At 46.6% G+C, this 19,624-nt stretch overlaps 1 protein-coding gene across 2 annotated transcripts in view; it reads left to right on the forward strand.

Moving 5' to 3' along the window:
* Nucleotides 1–19,624, forward strand: part of dennd1b (DENN/MADD domain containing 1B) — a 93,231-nt gene that overhangs the window by 8,987 nt on the left and 64,620 nt on the right. For both annotated transcript variants that reach the window (XM_005733176.1, XM_005733177.1), the window contains exon 3: nucleotides 11,218–11,261. In XM_005733176.1, the coding sequence (XP_005733233.1) occupies nucleotides 11,218–11,261 (44 nt within the window). The remainder of the gene's footprint in view (nucleotides 1–11,217; nucleotides 11,262–19,624) is intronic.

Genomic DNA, 19,624 nt, shown 5'->3' on the forward strand with positions numbered 1-19,624 from the left:
TCTTCAAAAAGAAAAAAATAACCCCTTTGGTGTGCTTTTGTTAATCCGATGTTGCTGGTGTGGCAGCAGGACGCTGAGGCCTCCTCGTGTGGAGACCAAACTGTGGTTATTCTCTGCTCATTCACTCAAGCCCACGTGTTGTAAAGGTGTTGTTCTCAGCTTTCAGTGAGATCACACTGTTGCTTTTGCGGTCATTAAAAAGTTTCAGTCCTTTTCTTTCTGTCGTCTCGTTTTCACCGGACTGACGGTGATGCTGTGGCACCGATCCATGCATCCTCTTAACTGCTGTTTCTTTAAAATAGAGTCTTTTTGGCTAAAGTGTGAAGAACTGGGGCAAACTGAGACAGGGTGTGGCAGGCAGGTATGCGAGGAAGAATTATGCTGATGGCGGTGGTTTATAAACGGAGAGGTGGGAATCTTTGGGGGGGTCGCTCGCTGAGCTCTCCGACGGACTGACACAGCACACGAGCTCCGAGGGCAAACAGTTCTGTGTGTGTGTGAGACTGCGTGATAGCAGGTACGTGTTTTAAATGTATAGCGTGTGCCCCGCGCACGTACGGCCGTGCATGCGTATGCACATCGGTACGGATGTGCGAGGCTGTGCATGAGATGAGACGCAGCGGCTGTGGGAGCTGCAGGAGGCTCATCTGAATTCACTCACGCTGCCAGACTGGGAGAACATGGAAAGACTTCTAGGCACCGACACTCACCGGCTATTTTTAGACTTTCTCCCCTTCCACAGGAGGGGAGAAGAAAAGTGGGAGAAAGCAGGGATGGATCAATAATTTAAAATGAATTTGATGAAAGCAGAAGAGTTTTATGACATTACCTCCACTTGCAGCTTAAGAAGTGTTGGTGGCTTGTTTCCTGCTGCTAAACTCAGCTGATGGGCAGGAGTGTGTATGTGCAGAGCAGCAGATGGGGCGCACACACACACACACACACACACAACCAATTATTCAGACTGAAAGAATAATGATTGGCTGGTCCGTATGCGTGTAATACCAGCGTGGCCTACTTTAGCCCACCGATGAACAGGATCAGCACAGACCCTGTTTTAATGTTGCAGAGAGTTTGAATCTGACCTGGTCTGCAAATTAGACTTCATTAAGGAAAAAAGTTGTGCTGGGAAATACGTGGACTTTTGCGCCTGTCATGTAGAGCACGGCGGTGACGGGGTTTTAAAAGGATTAGGGGTTGAGTCACGTTTCATGACTGCATGAATTGGCCCGCTTCCTGTATCGTGTGCAGCGGGAGCGAGGCGAGTAATATGGTTACCAACCGTGTTAAATGATACACCACTTTGTGTGAGGTGTACATGTGAATGTTTTTGATTTAAAAACAAAAAAGCCGACCGCTCTCTGCTTCTCAGAGGTCGGTCCTGTTTGTGGAAAAAAAACAAAAAAAAACCAGGAAAACTGTGGAAACGACCACAAATTTGCAAAAGGTGAAATCTCACTGGGCTGATGCCACATAGAGCCACGTAAAGTGATGTAAAAGACAGAAATGTTTCCCCCGGCAATTAAGGAAATCGGCCTACTTACTGACGTGATGTGAGCACTGGTATCCTGACATCCAGGCTGTTGTCCTTTGGCCCTTAATTTAGTGTCTAATGCCAAATAAAACTGTCTGTGCTGTCATCTCAGCTTCTATTCTCACTATTTACATGCCAGCAGCTTTGCCCTCAGGCTACGTCTCTCCACCCAAGGCTGCTCCGATGTTGCCTAACACCCCACAATTACTCTGAAGACGATGGCGTTTACATCCGTGGAGTCGCCCCTGCTGGCCCTTAATTTGGGTTCTGGCCTATTTTTTCAGGACAGAAAATATAGGTCAGTGTGGATGTCTGAGAGCATTTATCATTGCAAATCATCATTTAGCCACTGGGCCTTTGTTTTCGTATCGACACAGTGGTTTTACTTTGATATGAAGCCTATTGATAAATGTTGGGCTTTGGTGCGAGTTTGTTCTGGAGGAAGTTTTGCTGACTCATTGTTCTGTTTGCTCAGAGAAAATATTTGAAGAATGATTAAGTGAGTAAGATGATTTTTTTTCTTGAATAACAGGATGCTTACACGGTGATGTGTGATTGAAAATGTTTTATTGCAGCAAAAGTAATGCAAGCTGTTATTTACCTTTTATTTTTAGCGATGGCGCTCTGCAGGACGTGGTGTGTTCCCCTTATAAGTTGTTGTTCTGCAAAACGTGGTGCGCACTTTTCTGCAGAAGCCAATTACATTTCTGAGAAGTGTGTGTGTGTGTGTGTGTGTGTGTGTGTGTTTCTGTCAGTACTTTGTCCATCAGTCCTGCAGAGCACCGAGATCCCCGTGAATGTGTTGGAGATTAGGAGCTATCGTATGCTTTTAACAGCTATATTGTCATCCCTGTGGAAAGACTGACTGACTGCCTGACTGAGAGCTGTCTGTCTGCCAGCCTTTACATGTGAACTTCAAATCACAGCTCGGCAGCACCGAGCATGTAGCCGCCAAAGGCAAGGCTTTACACTGTCATCAGTACCACGCGGCTGCCTCTGGGTGCTGTGCCATATGACATTAACAGAGATCGATCCCCTCCGCATCTCAAGGAGCTGCTGTTCTGCACAGCGTTTCCTCTGATGCTGTTGCCGCCACCTCAGAGAAAAGAAAAGGAACTCTCTCCCAAGTATCCGACTGTCTGACAATGACCCCGAGCAGCAGCTTTTCCTAAACCGTATACGTTATCGGTCACGTGACCCAGCAAATTCTGCTTTGCAACAAAGTGTCTTTTACAAACGTTTTCCGGCAGTTTCAACAAGATTTGTGGAATAAAAGAGGAAAAAGTGACCAAAGTTGCACCTCGTGTGCTCTTGTTTTTATGCATATTAGCCTAATAATAGAGTTGTTCGTTTACATTGCTTTTATAGATGCTGTTGACTGAGGCAGATGGTTGGACCATATGGAAGGAAATCCGTGACTATGTGCAGATATGTTGGGTTTTTCCAACCAATCAGCCGGCAGCCAGGCGGCGAGATCCTCACCTTAAACTTGTGCTGCTGTAATCAAAACTCTGTCGTCTGCCTCAGTATCACAGAGACAAATCTAGGTCATAACTTGGATTCCAGGTTATATCTCAGATTTTAGGGATTTTTATTGCCATCATCGGTTTCATTGTTGTGCACGTCGAGCAGGAGGTTTAGAGATTCTGTCCTGGGAGACGCCAGTTTGTTTTTTTTCTTCTTAGCTTAGGAGGCTAACACCCGCCTCCTCCCGACAAACACGCTGGTGTTGCGCTGAAGATGCAGTCATGCGGAGCCAGCGTTTGACATAATGTTGGACCAGTATGGAATCTGACTGGGAATATCAACGCTGATACGTGGTGATACACAGAGGCTGTCACAAAGGTTGCATCCATATGCTGTGCCACTCATTCGTGAAGCTGTGAAATTGGGTTGCATCCCAACTAGCCTGGAGACAGTATCGCTTTCACTTCTCTCCCTCGCTCTCTCTCTCTGCACATCCCACTGAAGCATTTTCCTCTCATAGCTGGAAAGACAGAACAACTAATGTGGCATTAATAGGGTCACATCATCTCCATGCAGCGCTTTCTTTCTTCTCCTTCCAGCTGAGACTGTTGTTTATCTTCTTCAGATGTAGCTGTAGAGATGGCTTCGAAATCCCCGAGGCCAACATCTCTCGCATGTGAAGCCTGCCAGTTGGGCTTTTTGGCTGGTAAAGCAGGCTCTACCTTAGAGGGTTTTTTTCTTCTTTTCTCCTTTTGTTTATTCAGATTTGAAGCATTGGAATTAAATATCATCAAGACCTATTTATGGAGCCAATCTAGATCAACGCTGCCACGCAGCGGAGCGATTATATGGTGTTTTGTGTTGCGGCGTCAGGTTTTAATTTAATCGTGTACCAGCACGGTGTGACCAATCGGTGTTAGAACACCTAAGAACCATATCATAGTTTAAGAAGTTTCTCTTTCCGAACCTCCGCTCACTAAATCGGCATGAAATGTAAGCCTCGATGGGCAAAAAGGGAAAAACAGTTTAAAGCGCCTGCGAGTGTTTTTCTTTCTGCTGGCCTTTGAAAGATGCCAGTTAATCTGCTTACGCCTTTAATTGCGCGCGGAGGGGTTGGGCCTCCTCCCGGCCAGAAAAAGACTACTGATCCAGAAGTAAAACGATGACCACCGCAGTTATTCCTTTCTTTAGGTTGCATAGCCCCTTCCCATCCCCGGTTTTCTTTAGCCACCCTTCGTCTCCTCCTACCGTACCCTCCCTCAGAGGGAAGAAAGCTCCCCGTTCTGACAATAGACATTTTTTGCCATATGTTGGCTTGACATCTTCATCAGGTTCACAGCAGGTTACCTTAGTTAACTTTCACTCCACTGCCTGATGGGATTTTCTCCCCGTTTCTCCACTCGGCCCAGGCTCAAAGTCTAGACGGCCTCGGAGGCAGGGTCCCTCTAGCCCCGTGTCCACAATGGCCATATTGTGGACGCCGGGTAGCGGCGGCTTCCTCCAGTTACAGCGAACGGGCCGGCGCTAAAACAATGCTTTTGTCCAGGGGCATACGAGGGGGGCCTAATCCACTGCACACTGTGAAATAAATCTCTCAGAGATGAGAGTGAGTGAGAGAAACTGAAATGAATGAAATCATTGCCAAGGAGGTTAGAGTGCAGCAGTTTAACCCCTGGCCAAGAAAGGGAGGCAAAGGGAGTGGGAGAAAGGAGGAACAAGGAGAGGCAGGCGCTGCATCCCTTCATCTCTGGAGCTCGGATGGAGGAGAGGGGCTGCCGGTGGCTTTCGCAGATTCGCTTCTCACCAGAGGAGCTGCTGTTCACCATATGGGATTTGGCCTCTCTTAACAAACAGGCCCCCTATTCACTCGCAACACACAGTCGTTCGTGGAATAAGGTGAAAAAAGTGCATTTCTTATGCCTTTAGAACAGTGGATGGCCACGAGGGCTGCGAGTTTGTGTTTGATTCACATAGTATAGAGAATTATAAAATAGGGGCTTTCATCTAAATGTGTATTCACACTGGATTTAGGGGTTTTTGCTGAAAACGGTTTTAAAGCCGCGCATTCAGGTTGCTGTTGTTGAGGCGATCCTATAGAACAACGCGCACACGCCTCTGCAGCGCAGTCGTAAACCGCGACCGTCGTCGGGGTTCTTCGAATAGTTTGAAAAGACTCGTTTTTATTTAGCATCGTGCGAGTTGGATTTTCCTGTTTTTAGTTTGGTGACAAAATGACTTGAAGTCGAGCGAGTTGCCACGCTGCACTGGGCAGCGAGAGGTTTCTGACACGCTGCTGTAACGAGCCAACTTTTTCTTCCAACCAGCAGCGTTAGGGATGACATCCTCTGCCAACAGCTTCTTTTTAGCCTACTTGAAAATCCCAAGAAGCAGTAGATTTATGCCAAGTCGAACATGCCAGCGTTTTTCTTTTTTTGCTTACTTGAATGTGCCAGAAGTATCGGATAGAAATTTATACAAAGACTTAAAGATATCGGAGGAAAGTAGCGTTACCACGTCGTGTTTATTGGTTTGTCTCCTACGTTCTTCCACCAGTGACCAAAACCAGTCAGTCGAACTGTGCTGATCTCATATCTTTACCAAAACTGAAAAAACTTGGGTCTAGATTCAGATTTTTACTCTCAAATCAAATCGGCGGTGAAACGGGAAGAAACGAGTTTATGTATCGGACGCGTCGCCTGTTCCTGAGGTTGTCCAAACGAATAACTCATTAGATGGACGGCTGCAGAAATGTGTTTTGTCTTTATTGGCATTTTGTTAGTGTCTGACATACACCAGGTAAAATACGTGTTGAACACTTCACCATTTTTCCAAGTAAATCGATTTCTAAAGGCCCCGTTGACATAAAATTCTCATCAGATGTCAGTAACAAACCGTCCAATCCAGACGTGCAAATGTCTAAATGTCATAGATGTCCATAAGTTAAGGTTTGTGCAATGATGAGAAATTACAAAGAGAAAACAGTGTTGAACATGCTTTAATGCTCCTCCTATGCTCCGAGACGCCTCCTGTGTGCAGAAACTCAGGTGTGATTTTGGCCCAGCCTTCCACATAAAGGTTTCATGGGCGTCTTCAATGAACTTTGACCTTTAGTTCTTACATAGGTTTGAATTGGGTCATCCAGTAGCTTTATTTGCTTTCTCTGAATCCAGTTGAGATTCCTTGGCCGTGTGTTTGGGATCGCCCTCGTGCTCGGGATCGCCCTCGTGCTCGGGATCGCCCTCGTGCTCAAACGTCACCCTTGCAGCAGATTTTTATCAAGAATGTCTTGGTACATGTTTTTCTATTCATCCTTCCATCAGTTATGTGAAGCATGTCGGTGCCATGTGCTAAAAAACAGCCCCACATCCTGATGTTCCCACCTCCAACCCTGTTGGTGTTTTGACCTCCAAACGTGGTGTGTGTTACGGCACCCGGAGAGTTCAGTTTTGGTCTCAGGTGACGACGTTCTCCCAGTACTTCACAGGCTTGGCTTATTGTCGTAAGCAAACACGTCTCAACGTGCTTTGTCTCCTGCAGTGGAGTCTTGTGTGGTGAGTGTGCGCACAGGCCTCGGTGGTTGAGTCTTGGACAACTCTTTACGGTGAAATGATGCTCTTTGTCCTTTCAGATTACACAACACTGCTCACTGGGAAAATCCTTCTGTAACCAGTGCCGGATGAGAGAGCTCACTGGTTTTAACCATCATGAGATGTTTCTTGTATGACACATTTTATCTGCCATCAGCTGTAAATGAACCTGCTGATATTAATTTGCACCAAGTGGCAGGACTCTAATTACTGATAGATGTCACATGGTGTCGTGACCGTCCTGCCTTTATGCTTCTCCCGTTCTTCATGTGTTCAATACTTCTCCCCATCTCGTTTCTCATTATTACACATGATTTCTGTGCATGTGTGGACTGGATTGGTCGTTCTCTGGTGAGAATTTCATGTCAACAAGCACCTTTAGAAGTAGATTCACCTGGAAAACTGGTGAGGTGTTCAGTACTTGTTTTTCCTGTTGTATCTTGCAAAATCCAAGGATGACAACAACTCGTCATGTTGACCATATTCATGTTGCATTCAGAAGCTGTAAAAACTGTATAAACATTATGGAATCTGCACCGAAATAAATCCTCACAGATGTAATCAGATTCTTGTTCTTTTTTAACAATCCAAACGATTTGTCAGTTACAATCCACCAAATTTCATGGTGAACTTCCTAAAAAGGACGCGAGGGCACCAAACCTGATACGTCGACTGCCTTCGCAAGGTTTCACGGGTCCGGTTTAGATTTCGTGCCCTGCAGAAATTCTCGGCCTCCTCGTTGTTGCTTGCGGGTCTATTTTTGTTTAACCACATCGTTCTGCTGGTGAACACTAGCAGCAATGTGGCAACTGTGAAATCCTGCCCTTAGCAGCAAAGTTGGTGGGTTAGGACTAAACTTCATCAGCTGTTGGGTGAGGGATCGAGGTGACTGCTCACTGACTTATGTCGAGGTGGGAAATTTCAATATGGTTACCAGAGCCTGGCGTGTTCACTAGTGACCAACCGTCAGCTGCAAAGCGAAGGGTGACGAGCAAATTGCTTCATCTGCGGACGGCCTTTAGGCCACGCACCCACCTCTTCCCTCCTCCACTCTCCTCCACCGCCCTGCACGCCGCACCAGCACCCTTTCCCCATTAATCCATTTTTCCACTGACTTTCAAAGGCAGATGTCTCAGAAATTGCCAAAACACCGATTTTTGATCAACCAGCACCGCCCTCATCTCACCAGTATCTGTGTCACGGCTCAGGGGCTGCCGGCTTGTTGCCCCCATTGTGACTGTTGGAGTTCAGCCATGCTCAAAGCCCTCGGGGATCAATGGACAAGCTAGTGTACTGTAAATATTCACTCCTGAGCTCGCTGTCTATCTGTAAACACGCATCTACTCACACGGTACACATTTGCACACAGGGCACGCACACGCTTTGCAAACAGACCAGTGGTCAGCCCTCACTCATCGCCACGTTTGCCCACATCAATTTTCTCAGGTGCGAATGGAGGAATCTAACCCTCGATAGGTGATTTCAATTCAATTCTCACCCACTGAATCTGTTTACACCCCACCGGGGTGAAATATGCTCTAGGTTGTTTTCACCTCGGCACTCTAGCTAAAATGTCCTGTTTTAATCTGGGCTGCAACAGCTCTGTATAGAATCTGTCAGCTGTAGTTTGATTGACATGGGAGAGGTGTATGTCTATCAGATCAGTCTGTTATGCACGTGGGCCCAAAGACCCGTGCGTGATGGATGTCTAAGCAAACAGCAGGAAGCAGTAGCTTGGTTTTACGGACGTTTCAGAGGTATCCTCGACCACGGCGGTCAAGTTTTTCCAGTTACAAATGCACGAGTGTCCCATCATTTGGGATACGGGAGAGTGGGGGTCGTCTACCAGTCAGAAGTTCGTAGCCCTTTACGCGCCCGCCTGCTAAAGTATGCTGGGGCAAGATACTGAGAGATCCATCCATCAGGGTGTGAGTGTGTCTATTTGGATGTTGGACAAAAACGCTGTGTGTGTGTGTGATGAATAAGACTTGTAGTAGAAACTGATTTGACTGGTCAAATTGACTAGAAAGGTGCCCTATAAGCACCTTTACCTTTAATTATTCTATGTGCACATGCATATACACACACACTGTATCTCCAGCTTGCTGCTAGCCTTGTCTGCTGGACACAGGAAGTGGTTTATGTCCTTGTTAGCAACAGAAAACATGTAAGTATGACGTCCACATCATACTGGAGCCAGAGTATAAACCCACAGAGGAGAGTGCACGTGCAAATCACGTCATAAACAATACGACAGGTTGTTTGAACTAGTAACATTCTGCACGTCGTTCTCAGAGGAAAATGAATTGGAGCGGTCTTTGCAGAGTTCAGGTGTTTTTCAGAATGAGACGTATCACGGAGCTCTCACTGTGTGTGCACGTGTGCAGGAGGGGAGGGAGGATAAACCAGTGCAGGATCTGTCATAGTGACATTTGTGTCCCCTGGAGGAGCAGCGGGGGTCCTCTTCACCTCTGTAACCTTCAACTTTCAGCCTTAACCCCCTTCGGGCCCCCTCTTGCGTCCACCACACGCCCTGGACGTTCTGAAGGGGAGGGGTATGTGATTGCAAGACGGTGAGAAAAATAAAGAAGGGGGTGCAGAACTGGGGAGGGTGGGATGAGGGGGGAGAAATGAGGTGAGTGTGGAAGGAGCAGCAATAGAGCTGAAATCGCTGGGATGGAGAAAATGAATGGAGGCGAAAGAAGAAACACCTGGAGCAAAGACGAGAAGGACACATGAATGATAAAGGAGGGTGTTTGGTAATGTTCAGAAGTTCTTCCTGCTGCACCAGAAAAGTCTTCTTTGCGTGTAGTCGCTCTCTCTCTGCTCGAGGCATGACTCCAAACTCAAAATGAACATGTCAGGTAGGCACGCAGGGACTTTTCCTGGATCGAAGGGGCCGATTTAAAGGTTATTGGGGCCGTTTTCATACACGGTGAATAGGTTGGAATATCTCCTCATCAATACTTGAGGTGGTGTACAGAACAAGCCGTCCGGTTCCTCTGTCCTGCATCGTTCACCAGCAGCAGTTCCCATCCTCTCACCCAGTAAATAAGCATAAAATAGGCCGAACTGTCGGGGCGATGGGGGGTCGTAGAGCTTGGAGCTCTTTTTTTTCCTGTCAGTCTTTTCAGGATGGGGCCCATGAAATGATCCAACAGGATTATGTAAGCCATCATTGATTGTGCTGCGTCCCGTCATCCGTGGGTCCTTTGTGTCCCCCTGTCTCTCGCGGACAGCCCGGTGCGTTAGCCACAAAGCTACTCGTGGTGTTGCATAGCGTCTTCATCCGAGCAGCCGTCTTCTCTTCTCTGCGTCATTTTTAGGCTCGAGGTCCATCGAGTACATTCAGCTTTCTGTTAGAGGGCTCAGTCGTCCTCGCGTTTCAGACCGGGTGAACTCTGGAGAGGTTTGCTGCTTTCACATGAACTTTTTCATCGTTCTGCTTTGTTTACATAGAGGCGGGGGGGGGGGTGTTTATGAGCCCGTGGGCCTTTTTCTGCGGCCGTGACAGTGAACTTGGCATGTGTGAGCTTGTCTGTGCAAACCCTCGCTGTTCTTGCCAGGGTCACGGGGTGACCTTGGAGCCGTGGAAGCCATGTTTACCACAGACCCCTGTGTTCTGGCTGTGGCTGGGTGATCGCTTCATTTCAAACACAAAGCATTAAGCCTGAGAGAAACTAGCGTGTGTAGTTTGGACGCTCGTGGGTCGCGCTGAGGCAACCGTCGGCCGAGGCGCCGATTACGCGGTTCTTTATCACGTGTGCCAAACACGCCCTTATTCACTATCCACATATTCTGGAAATGGTTTCTGTGCTCTGTCTTTGCTAAATACATACGACTGCTGGATGATCGCAGTACTGTTGGCTGGTCTGTCGTGTCTGTTATTAACTTACCAGGTTGTATCTGGTGCAGCGAGGATACGATATGTTGAGGCTTTCCTCATAAAACACCAGACGTTGAATTTTGTCTGATCAGAAGTGCACCACAGAGTGTTTCATAGAAGCGCTCTCTACGCCGAACACGCCTTACTTCCTGTATTCTTATCACTGGCTGATAAAACGGGTATCACACATATTTCATTTCCTTTATTCAAAACCAGTTAATCACCTTGGCTAATCTGTCAGCATCAGTGTTTAAGTTGTTTACTACAAATGGATGTCGCAGTGTGCTGGGTTTCATGTAGCGCTGCTGCAGAATAATAACAACAACAATAATAATAATAATAAACCTTTTAGTGTAAGATTTACATCTCCTCAGCAACACCAGGCTTGAATCAATGTAGCAATAATTAAGCAAATAAACTGGGGTGCGTGTTACTGCGGCTTAAACGTGCATGATTTGGTGCGTAATATAAACTCATATCTACAACGAGAGTATAGATTTGCATATTGACAGCGCATGCAGCCGAGACACTCTGTGTCTTGTCTTTCACTGTGCGCTGCTCACTCTGTGCATGCGTGAGTGTGTGTGTGCGTGCGCGAGTATGCATGTGTGCGTGCGTGCACAGACTCACAGCAGCCACCCTTGCCCCCACCCCTCTCATTAATATGTATGTGTTCTGAGGCAGCTAGCAAAGACGGTGTGTTTCTCACCCGCTGATTAATGCTGTCTGTCAATTACCTCTAGATCCAACCGTGCTGTGGAGCTTCCCCCAGGACCACACAGACCAGGTTGGAACACATTCTGCTTTTTCATTCCTCTGTCTGTCTCTCCCCCCAAATCTTCCCCTGGTTCAATGTTACAGACAACCTCTACCACCTCCTCTTCTCGCATCTCCCTTCCTTCCTTTTCCTAATGCCCTCACTCACCCTGCCATCCTGTGGTAACCTTCCCCAAAACCTACCACCACCACCTCCGCCGTTCCTTCTCTCTCTCCCCTCCTACTCTCCGTCTCACTGTACGTCTGTTGTTGGTAATGAAAAGCAGTGAGCAGGTCTTCAATAACTGACGAATCAGTAATTATCATGCAACCGTGACAGGAATGCGCACCTCTGTTTTCCTCTCGGTGTCTCGTTGTCCTCCTGTTTGCCTTTTGTTTCCATTTATTGTTCATTCGAAATCGGAAATAAAAATAAAACATCTGTTTTGTGCTCTTTGGCTCAGCGTTCTGATGAAAATCACTGGGAGGGTTGGTGTCTGTGACCAGTTTGTGTGACTTAAATTCCAAATCATACTCCGACTTTATTTATTTTTCTTCACTTTAATGGAGTTTCTCACCAAAGCAGAGAACGTGGGGAAACCATTTGTGCGATGAAGTTGAGCAGTCAGGTGATCACAGGTTCGAACGGGCTGCAAACTTTAACCGTTTGAAGTCTGAGTCTGTCCAAACGTCCAGCCGCTCAATCCTGGGTTCGCTCTAAGGATGCACCAGTGCTATATGGCAGACATTAACCACAGGTTCACATACACGTTGTTTTTGGTTAAAATGCAGTGCCCCGCTCTCTCATGGGACGCCTTCGGTCCCCGAGCCTCATCACTCCCTCATTGGTTCAAATAAGAACCAATGAGGGAGTGAATGTGACCTGAAAACCTTCCTTTTTAAAAAAATACTTTCTCTTTATTGATTTTCATCTTAATTTACTTACAGAACTAAAGAGGGCAAGGGAAACCAACACATTCACATATGCTCACATATTCCAAAATACACAACGCCTTGTTTTACTTACACACACTACATATTACACAGGTGCATGTTCCATTCAAACAGATTCGCAGCTGTCCCTCTGCATCACAGAGGTATCCGTTTCTAGTCTCTTGACGTATAACGATCCCATCGTTCCCAAAGTCTCTCTCCTTTCTCCTTCTGTAGCCGCAGTGAGAGGGTAATCAGTTCCATATGATGAATTGTGTTAATAATGTCTATGACCAGCTTCTGTGTGGGGGGGCTCCTGAAAACCTTCGTAATGCTAGTCACAGCTTTTCTCAGCTTCTCACGGGGAAATTGTGAACTCTGGATTAAATATCGTTTCATTTAAAAGTCTCTTTACCCTCAGAAAAACACAGCAGCCCAGCGGGGTGTCGTGTTTTCTCTATTAAACCCAACTTGATCAAAACAGTAACGCAGCCTTTAACAACGTGCTTGTGCCCATCATCGGCGAGCGGAGGCTGAGAGAGAGAAGACAGGACCGGCTGTACATTGTGTTCGGTGCTAAAAGCAACCACAGAGCAGATCCTGGAGCCGGGTGGCTGGACGGATGACTTTGGGCAGCCTGTCAGCTGAGAGGAGGGAATAAACAGACGTGTAGCTGATAGACTCCAATATGTGGCGAAGGTTACGATAGACTTCAACACAGCAGCATAGCTAGTGAGTTTAAACAGCTCTCCTGCCTCTCTGATCCACTTTGAGAAATAAACTGAGTTGTAGAAAGATGCTTCAGGCGATGTCTGCCTGCCCCACAAGAACCAGAGCGTGCTATCAGAGTAAGAGGTAAAGGCAGTGAGGGAATGGGAGAGCGAGCAAGAAATTACACACTTGCAGAGGGAAGAACAGGAAATGGAAGCGAAGGGGGGAACTGAAATGAAGACGTAAACATAGGGCCAACACGGTTTTTGTGTTGACGCGGGCCTCGTGCATCCTCTCCAGCGTGGCTGTCCTTTTTAGCCCCCCGCAACCTCGCTTTTCTTTCATTCTGTTGTCGACCAGATCGTTTGTGTGGATAAGATGGCCCTTAAGATGGCCAGTTAGCCTGCTGTGTACAGAGGGATTGGCCCTTTCCCCCGTATACATAAAGGCTGTATTCACGGGCCTCATTACCAGGATTAAGGCTCCTTTCCTCCTTTGTGGCTCTGAGGGCTGGAGTCCTCTGTAGCCACAGCCTCGCTCTCTTTCTGTGGCCCGAGCTGGCCGGCATATGGCGGCAGCAGCCAGCGATCTCTGCAGAGGGGCTCGCAGCTCAGAGCGAGGCCTCCTTTTGTTTAGGCCGTTATTGTTGCTCAGCGTAATGACATTTGTAGGCCGTAGGATCAGGGTGGAGGGGTTAGTCTACCCCAGGGGAGAAGGGGAAGAGAGAGGAAGAGGGAGAGAGAGTGGGATGGAAGGAGGGGGAGAGGCAAAGACATGCAGACAGACAGGAGTGTGGATTATGGAAATATGAATTGATTTTTTTCTCCTGTTCAGTGGTAGAATAGAAAGCTCAAAGGAGAACAGACTGCAGGCTGGCATGCCGGGGTGGTGCTAGGGAAATGTGAAGCGAGAGGTGCTCGCTCCTTCTCTCCCCCCAACACGATTTCTCTATCAACCCCTGAGACTTGTGCCCTGGTCATCCACAGATGCCATTTGGAGAGAGAAGCAGAGATGGAAGAGAGAGAGGAAGGGAGGGAGGGGAGAGAGAGGAAGGGAGGGAGGGGAGAGAGAGGAAGGGAGGGAGGGGAGAGAGAGGAAGGGAGGGAGGGGGGAGAGAGGTGGCTAAAGCATATATTTGAATCATAAGAAGGACTTTTTTTTTCTTCTTTTTTGCAAATGAAGCAGACAGATGGAAATCTGTCCGTTTCCTCTCAGATCTCATCCCAAAGTAGTGGAAAACACACACACACACACACACACACACACACACACACACACACACACACACACACCACAGTGTGGTATAGAAGGCCCACTTCTGTGTAAAGAACAGAGGATAATATGATAAACACTCAGCAAGTTCCACCAACAGAGGACCAACTTGCAGAAACTGTCTGCAGCTCCACCATATTTCAAAATGTGAAGTTAGTCACTCGGACACTCCCTTCTGCAAATTGCTCTGCTTTCGAGTGTAAAACTCAGTTTTCCATCTCAAACGCTGCAGTTTTATTTCCTTGTTTTTACTTTCACTCTGTTTAAAGGGCTCGACTACGTGACTATTTGTTAAACTGGTTAACTAATTAAGCTTTGCATAAAATGAAACGCATGAATCATCTCGGGGAACGAGAAGTTTAAGACTTAAATTTATGTAAGTCTGGAAAAACGATGAGACAAGGATCCCAGAGCAGAGCAGAGTCGATGCATCTCCACCAGTCCACTTACCTGGACAGCGATTGGTTGGAAAAATCAGATTTATTTTTAGTAACTTCGAAACAAATCCAAATTGACCCAGCATCCCCCCAGTGGGACTGTTTCTGTTATCCATACCATTTGATATCAAGAGAATTGTTTTCCTTTTTCACTAATAATAGATATTTGCACGTATGCTTAAAGGTTTGTGTCGGGCTGTTTCATACCTGCTGAAGATGATTGTGGCAACTGAAACTAGTTGTTGTTACTCTCAGGAAATCCACGGCTGAGTCGATTTCCTGAGTGGTCTCATCTTGTGTTCGTAATGATGTTCTTTTCTGTCTTGTTGCGACTGTCACATCATCTCCATCTCTGCACACAGATCTGTCCGTCCTCTCCTTACGCTCCCCTCTGGTTCATCAGCCTTCACGTTTCCACAATCCTTCTCTCATATTTCCCCTCATGAGCCACTGTTGCATGAAATTGCAAATTATACACACGCAGTATCTTTTTTTTTTTTTTTCATCCACTCTGGGTTCAGCATAATATCAAGAGAGAAATAAAGGAAATATTGAATTATGAATAGTTTTTACTGCAAGGCCTTCTTTTAACTATTAAGGTTGATGTTAACTCTCCATGGCTATTCCACACATTTTACTGTAATAAGGAAGCTTTGATCTTCCTGCTACAAACTGCATCGAGTTGACTGTAAAACATGCTGTTTTTCATTTATGCCAAGGCTGCGGTTCAAATTCGATTTTAAGGAAATATCTGTGCTTTGATACATCGCTATGTAGAAATCACGTTTTTATTAAATGCATTCTGGGACTTATTCTGTGGAGAAATTCTAGTAATGCACTTTTCCTCTTCACTGTGTGCGTTTCTTTTGCTGCCATGCAGTTTTAAGTTAAAATGCGCTTTGTTTCCTCGGTACAGACCTGCTGTGTCTTTGTGTGGATTCACAGCTCAGGTTTGCAAAATTTCATCCGATCGAAGGATGGATGTCCAAGGTTGACGTTTGGTCATGATACGCCTCTACGTTTGGCATGAACCAAACACGGCATATTACGGTTTGGCGATATATAAAAATTTTCCAAACAACAGTCGTCAGTCCGACAACCTATGGAAGCCCGTTTCTGCCAAAAAAAAAAAAGTATCTATAACTCGAAATTTCGAGAAAATAACTCAGAATTTTGAGTTATGGATTTGTTTTTTACTTTTTAGTGGCGGAAACAGGCTTCCATAAATAACCGATGATAGGCGACTTTTTAATGGGCGGAGCAACGTAACCATGCACGGGCTGATTTGAGCATTTAGAATTTCTAAGCTTTGTTTGGAGGGAATATTTTACCTTCTCTTCTTCTTTGTTTCAGGATTAATGTAAACGAGAGAGATGAGATTTATAATGCAGCTACTTTTTGGATTTTTTTTCTTTCTTTTTTTTAAAAAATGTGCCAAATCACACAAAAGGCTGAACTTCACATCAGAGATTTTTTTTAACGTGTGCTGGAAGAGACCACTTCTTTGTTTAATCGTGTATTTCTTGTTTCCCTCCTCTCCATTCTGTTTTTTAAATTTAAATAAAATGTTTTGGGTTTTTTCTGAACACCGGCTGCTGCCGTTCTTTCTTTCTGTTATGAGTTTCAGTAAATGAATCGCTGCTTTTGCTGGTAGCTGGAGATGTTAAAACAGCGCTGTTATTTTTTCCGTTGACTGCTTCTCTTAGCTTCAACCAACCTTAATAGCAAACTTACTTACAAACGATGGGCGAAGGGCTCGGCCTATCGCCGATTGTCGATATATTCGTCCAGTCTCCCAACCTTACGGCATACCAGCACGGAGAGGAGGTGATCTGGGCTTGTTGGAGTCGTTGAGTTGACCATGAACTGCTTTGTATTAAAGACAGTTAAAGTATGGCCTAAAATTGGGTCATAAAACAGGAAATAACGGCGAGCACAGCAGCAGATCTACGACCGAACGGCTGAAACGGGGAAAAAAGATGAAAGTGCTGCGAGGACACACTCAAACTGAAATGAGGGCAAATGCCCACAAACCTCAGTCAGCTAAAGATTATTCACAAACATGTCTGCCTGATACAGTCGATACAGAAAGTGTACAGTACTACACACTGCTTCTGCATTTGCAATGATTTAATTTAATATTAATGAGAGTGTGTAAACTGTAATGTTGTTGTTCATCCCAGTGTAAAGATGACTGGGTTATTTTCACCCTGACATGGAAAGCCTTATAGAGCTATTGTCTTTGTGGTTCTTTAATTGTGACCACCGTTGTCACTGAGATGTCATGACTTCAGGCTAAACTTGACGTGTTTCCCCGTCACACAGTCCCGTATATCTGTCTCTGCTGGAAAGCTCGCCGAGTCATCAGCCAGACAGGAAGAAGGGGAGGGACAGACAGAGGAAGAAAAAGAGCGAAGAGAGGCAGCGGTCTCTCGAGGCTTCATCCTCGGCAGCTTTCAGCGTTGCTCTGACACCGTGCTCCATCAGGACCGGCTGCCTGACACGCCGTGATTGGTGGCCACAGTTCTGTGGACTTGGCCCTGGGTGGGGGAGGCAGGGAAAGGGAGGTCGATTGGATTGGTGAGACAGCGGCGGTCTGAGGGATGGAGGTAAAGCGTAGGAACCGGTGGACATGATTGGTGACTTCAGCCCTGAGGGAACTGAGGGTTGACCCCAAGGAGAAGAGGATAAAGTGGGCGAGAGCGGTGGTGAAGGAGTCCTTGTGGGTGTGCGAAGGTTGGGTGTCAGGGCCCAGACATGCTTCAAGACGATGATGCGTTGCTGTCGGTTGATGCCCAGTGGAGCAAAATAGAAAAGCAGTAGGAGAACAGATGGATATGATAACAGGAAAGTTTGAATTAGATCAGTGTAAAAGGAGAAGACGGCGACGGAGGGTGGAGGCACTGTTGTAGATCACATGGTCAGCTCGCAAACCTGTGAGACACTGTTGTGAAAGTCTGTAAAAACATGGGAATTATTACCTGCTTTGGGTTTACACGTATGGAGGTGTGTGTGTGTGTGTGTGTGTGTGTGTGTGTGTGTGTGTGTGTGTGTGTGTGTGATGCTCAGCGTGTCACAGGGCCTTGTCTTTCCCCTTCACTGCACCCTGACAGCAGTGTCAAACAAGGCCTCATATGATCTGTGTATGTCTTTGAGAATATGTGTGTGTGTGCGACTGGGTTGATACTGTTTTTATTCTTCTTTCTAACCCTTTTCACCTCACATCCCTCGGGTGTTCCAGGGTCTTGCCTAATGGACAGTCTCGCCCCACTAAGCTGGCCTTTGGCTCAGGCACTGAGCTGGACGCCTAACTAGGGGCCCTTTGTTGCTCATGGGTCTTGATTGCACTGACCTCTGGGCTGCCTTCCTGGGAGAAGAAGAGTAGTAGAGAGGGAAAAGGAGAGCAGGGGAAGTGTTTTCACGCCCCGTTGCTCACATCTCTCCGATATCGGCGAATGACTGGCGAAAAGAAATCGGTAGGAAAGAACTGTTGGCTGTTTCCCAACCTGCAAGTGAAGAGTAGTGGATTCAGCTACATACACAGATGTATGCAGTTAATCTGTACATTATCTGAATTCACTTTAGGAAGAATAAACTAGTAGGTTTATTATATTCCTCCATTTTATACGTGCAAGCCGGGAAGCTGTGCTGGAGGCAGCTGTTGCACACGTGGCCACGGCGAGGGAACAGAAATTTAGAAACGGGGAACTGGGAGAGTTTTAGCGACGTGACAAAACATCCTTCCACCTCCTGCTGCACGGGTCATCGGAGGTCTTTGTTCAGGGTAACGTGCTGCTATCTCCAAACAGGTTTTGCACATGAATCTCCGTCGTCGCATTTTGTGTTGAGCCGCCGTGTCTGGACGAGCTTTGGTTGTTTTTGAAGAGACGCCAAAAAACAGATTTTTGCCTGCTGTCAACGCAACGTTGGATAAAAAGTTTACGGCTTTTCTTTTAGGACGTTTAGAAAAAGACGCCATTAAATGTGTTTGAACACTGAAAGGATGCTCCTCAGAGTCGCAGCCAGACAGACTCTGGACAGTCAAAAGAACGAGACCCATGCGAACCAGCTCATATACTCAGCTATAATAATCACAGTGATAATTTCCAGACAGTAATTGGTTGTGCTGCCATTAAACTTGAAGCCCTCCACTTTTCAACAGCTTCCTTTCACCTCCCGACTAAATTTAGGCAGAAACGAGTCATTTTTTCTCTTTTAGCTCAGAAATGAACATCCATGGATGTCTGGTGCTTGCTATCGTCTGATGATAAATTTATCTGCGATCGTAAACCTGTGACCTCCTCTTGAAACAGGAAGTTTTGGCCTGGCTACCCAGAAGTCCCCAAATACCGGCCGTAATCTCCAGAGTCTGCCGACTGCAGCCGATGAGTTCCCAGCTTGAACGTATGCAAACTGGCTTTAAAGAGACCCTCAGATTCTCATCTGCTAACTCTTTGTGTGTTATGGCCGAACTCACAGATGAGGAAACGAATGCTTTACACTTGCAAACAGGTTGCTCCTGTCAACCAGGAAAGCCTCTTTTTAATGGTTGTAGACGACGGGCTCACCCGAACTGCATACCGCTGTTGCCAGGAGAGCGATCACACGCACAGCAATGTGGCTTAATTGGGCATGCTTTTTTTTTCTTCCCTTAACTACCCCATACAAGGCACAACCAGCAGCCACCAGTCAGAGACAGAAATGGCAAAAATGACAAATGAATAGGGTGTAAAGGGAGAGAAGGATGGAGAGGAGAAGGAGGAAGAGGAGGACGCAGCGATGCCCCGACCCTCTCTGCTAGATTCCTTGTACATCTGTCAATGAGACGTCCACCGCCAAATGTTTAGGAGCCGGTGTTGCACTACTGCTCCCCTGCTGAGCTTCAGTGTATACATTCTGTTTGTGTGTTAGTCCGTGTGTGTGTGTGCGCGTGTGTCGAGAGTGTGTGACGCCATGTGTTAGAGGCAGGCCCACATCAGGGTTCATACAGTCGAGCTAAGCCCGGTGGGAGTTGAAAGCTTAAAGAAGGAAATCCCCCCCC

Source organism: Pundamilia nyererei, unplaced genomic scaffold (assembly GCF_000239375.1).
Source record: "Pundamilia nyererei isolate P.nyererei 1_Seehausen unplaced genomic scaffold, PunNye1.0 scaffold00050, whole genome shotgun sequence".
NCBI classification, from domain to species: Eukaryota; Metazoa; Chordata; class Actinopteri; order Cichliformes; family Cichlidae; genus Pundamilia; species Pundamilia nyererei.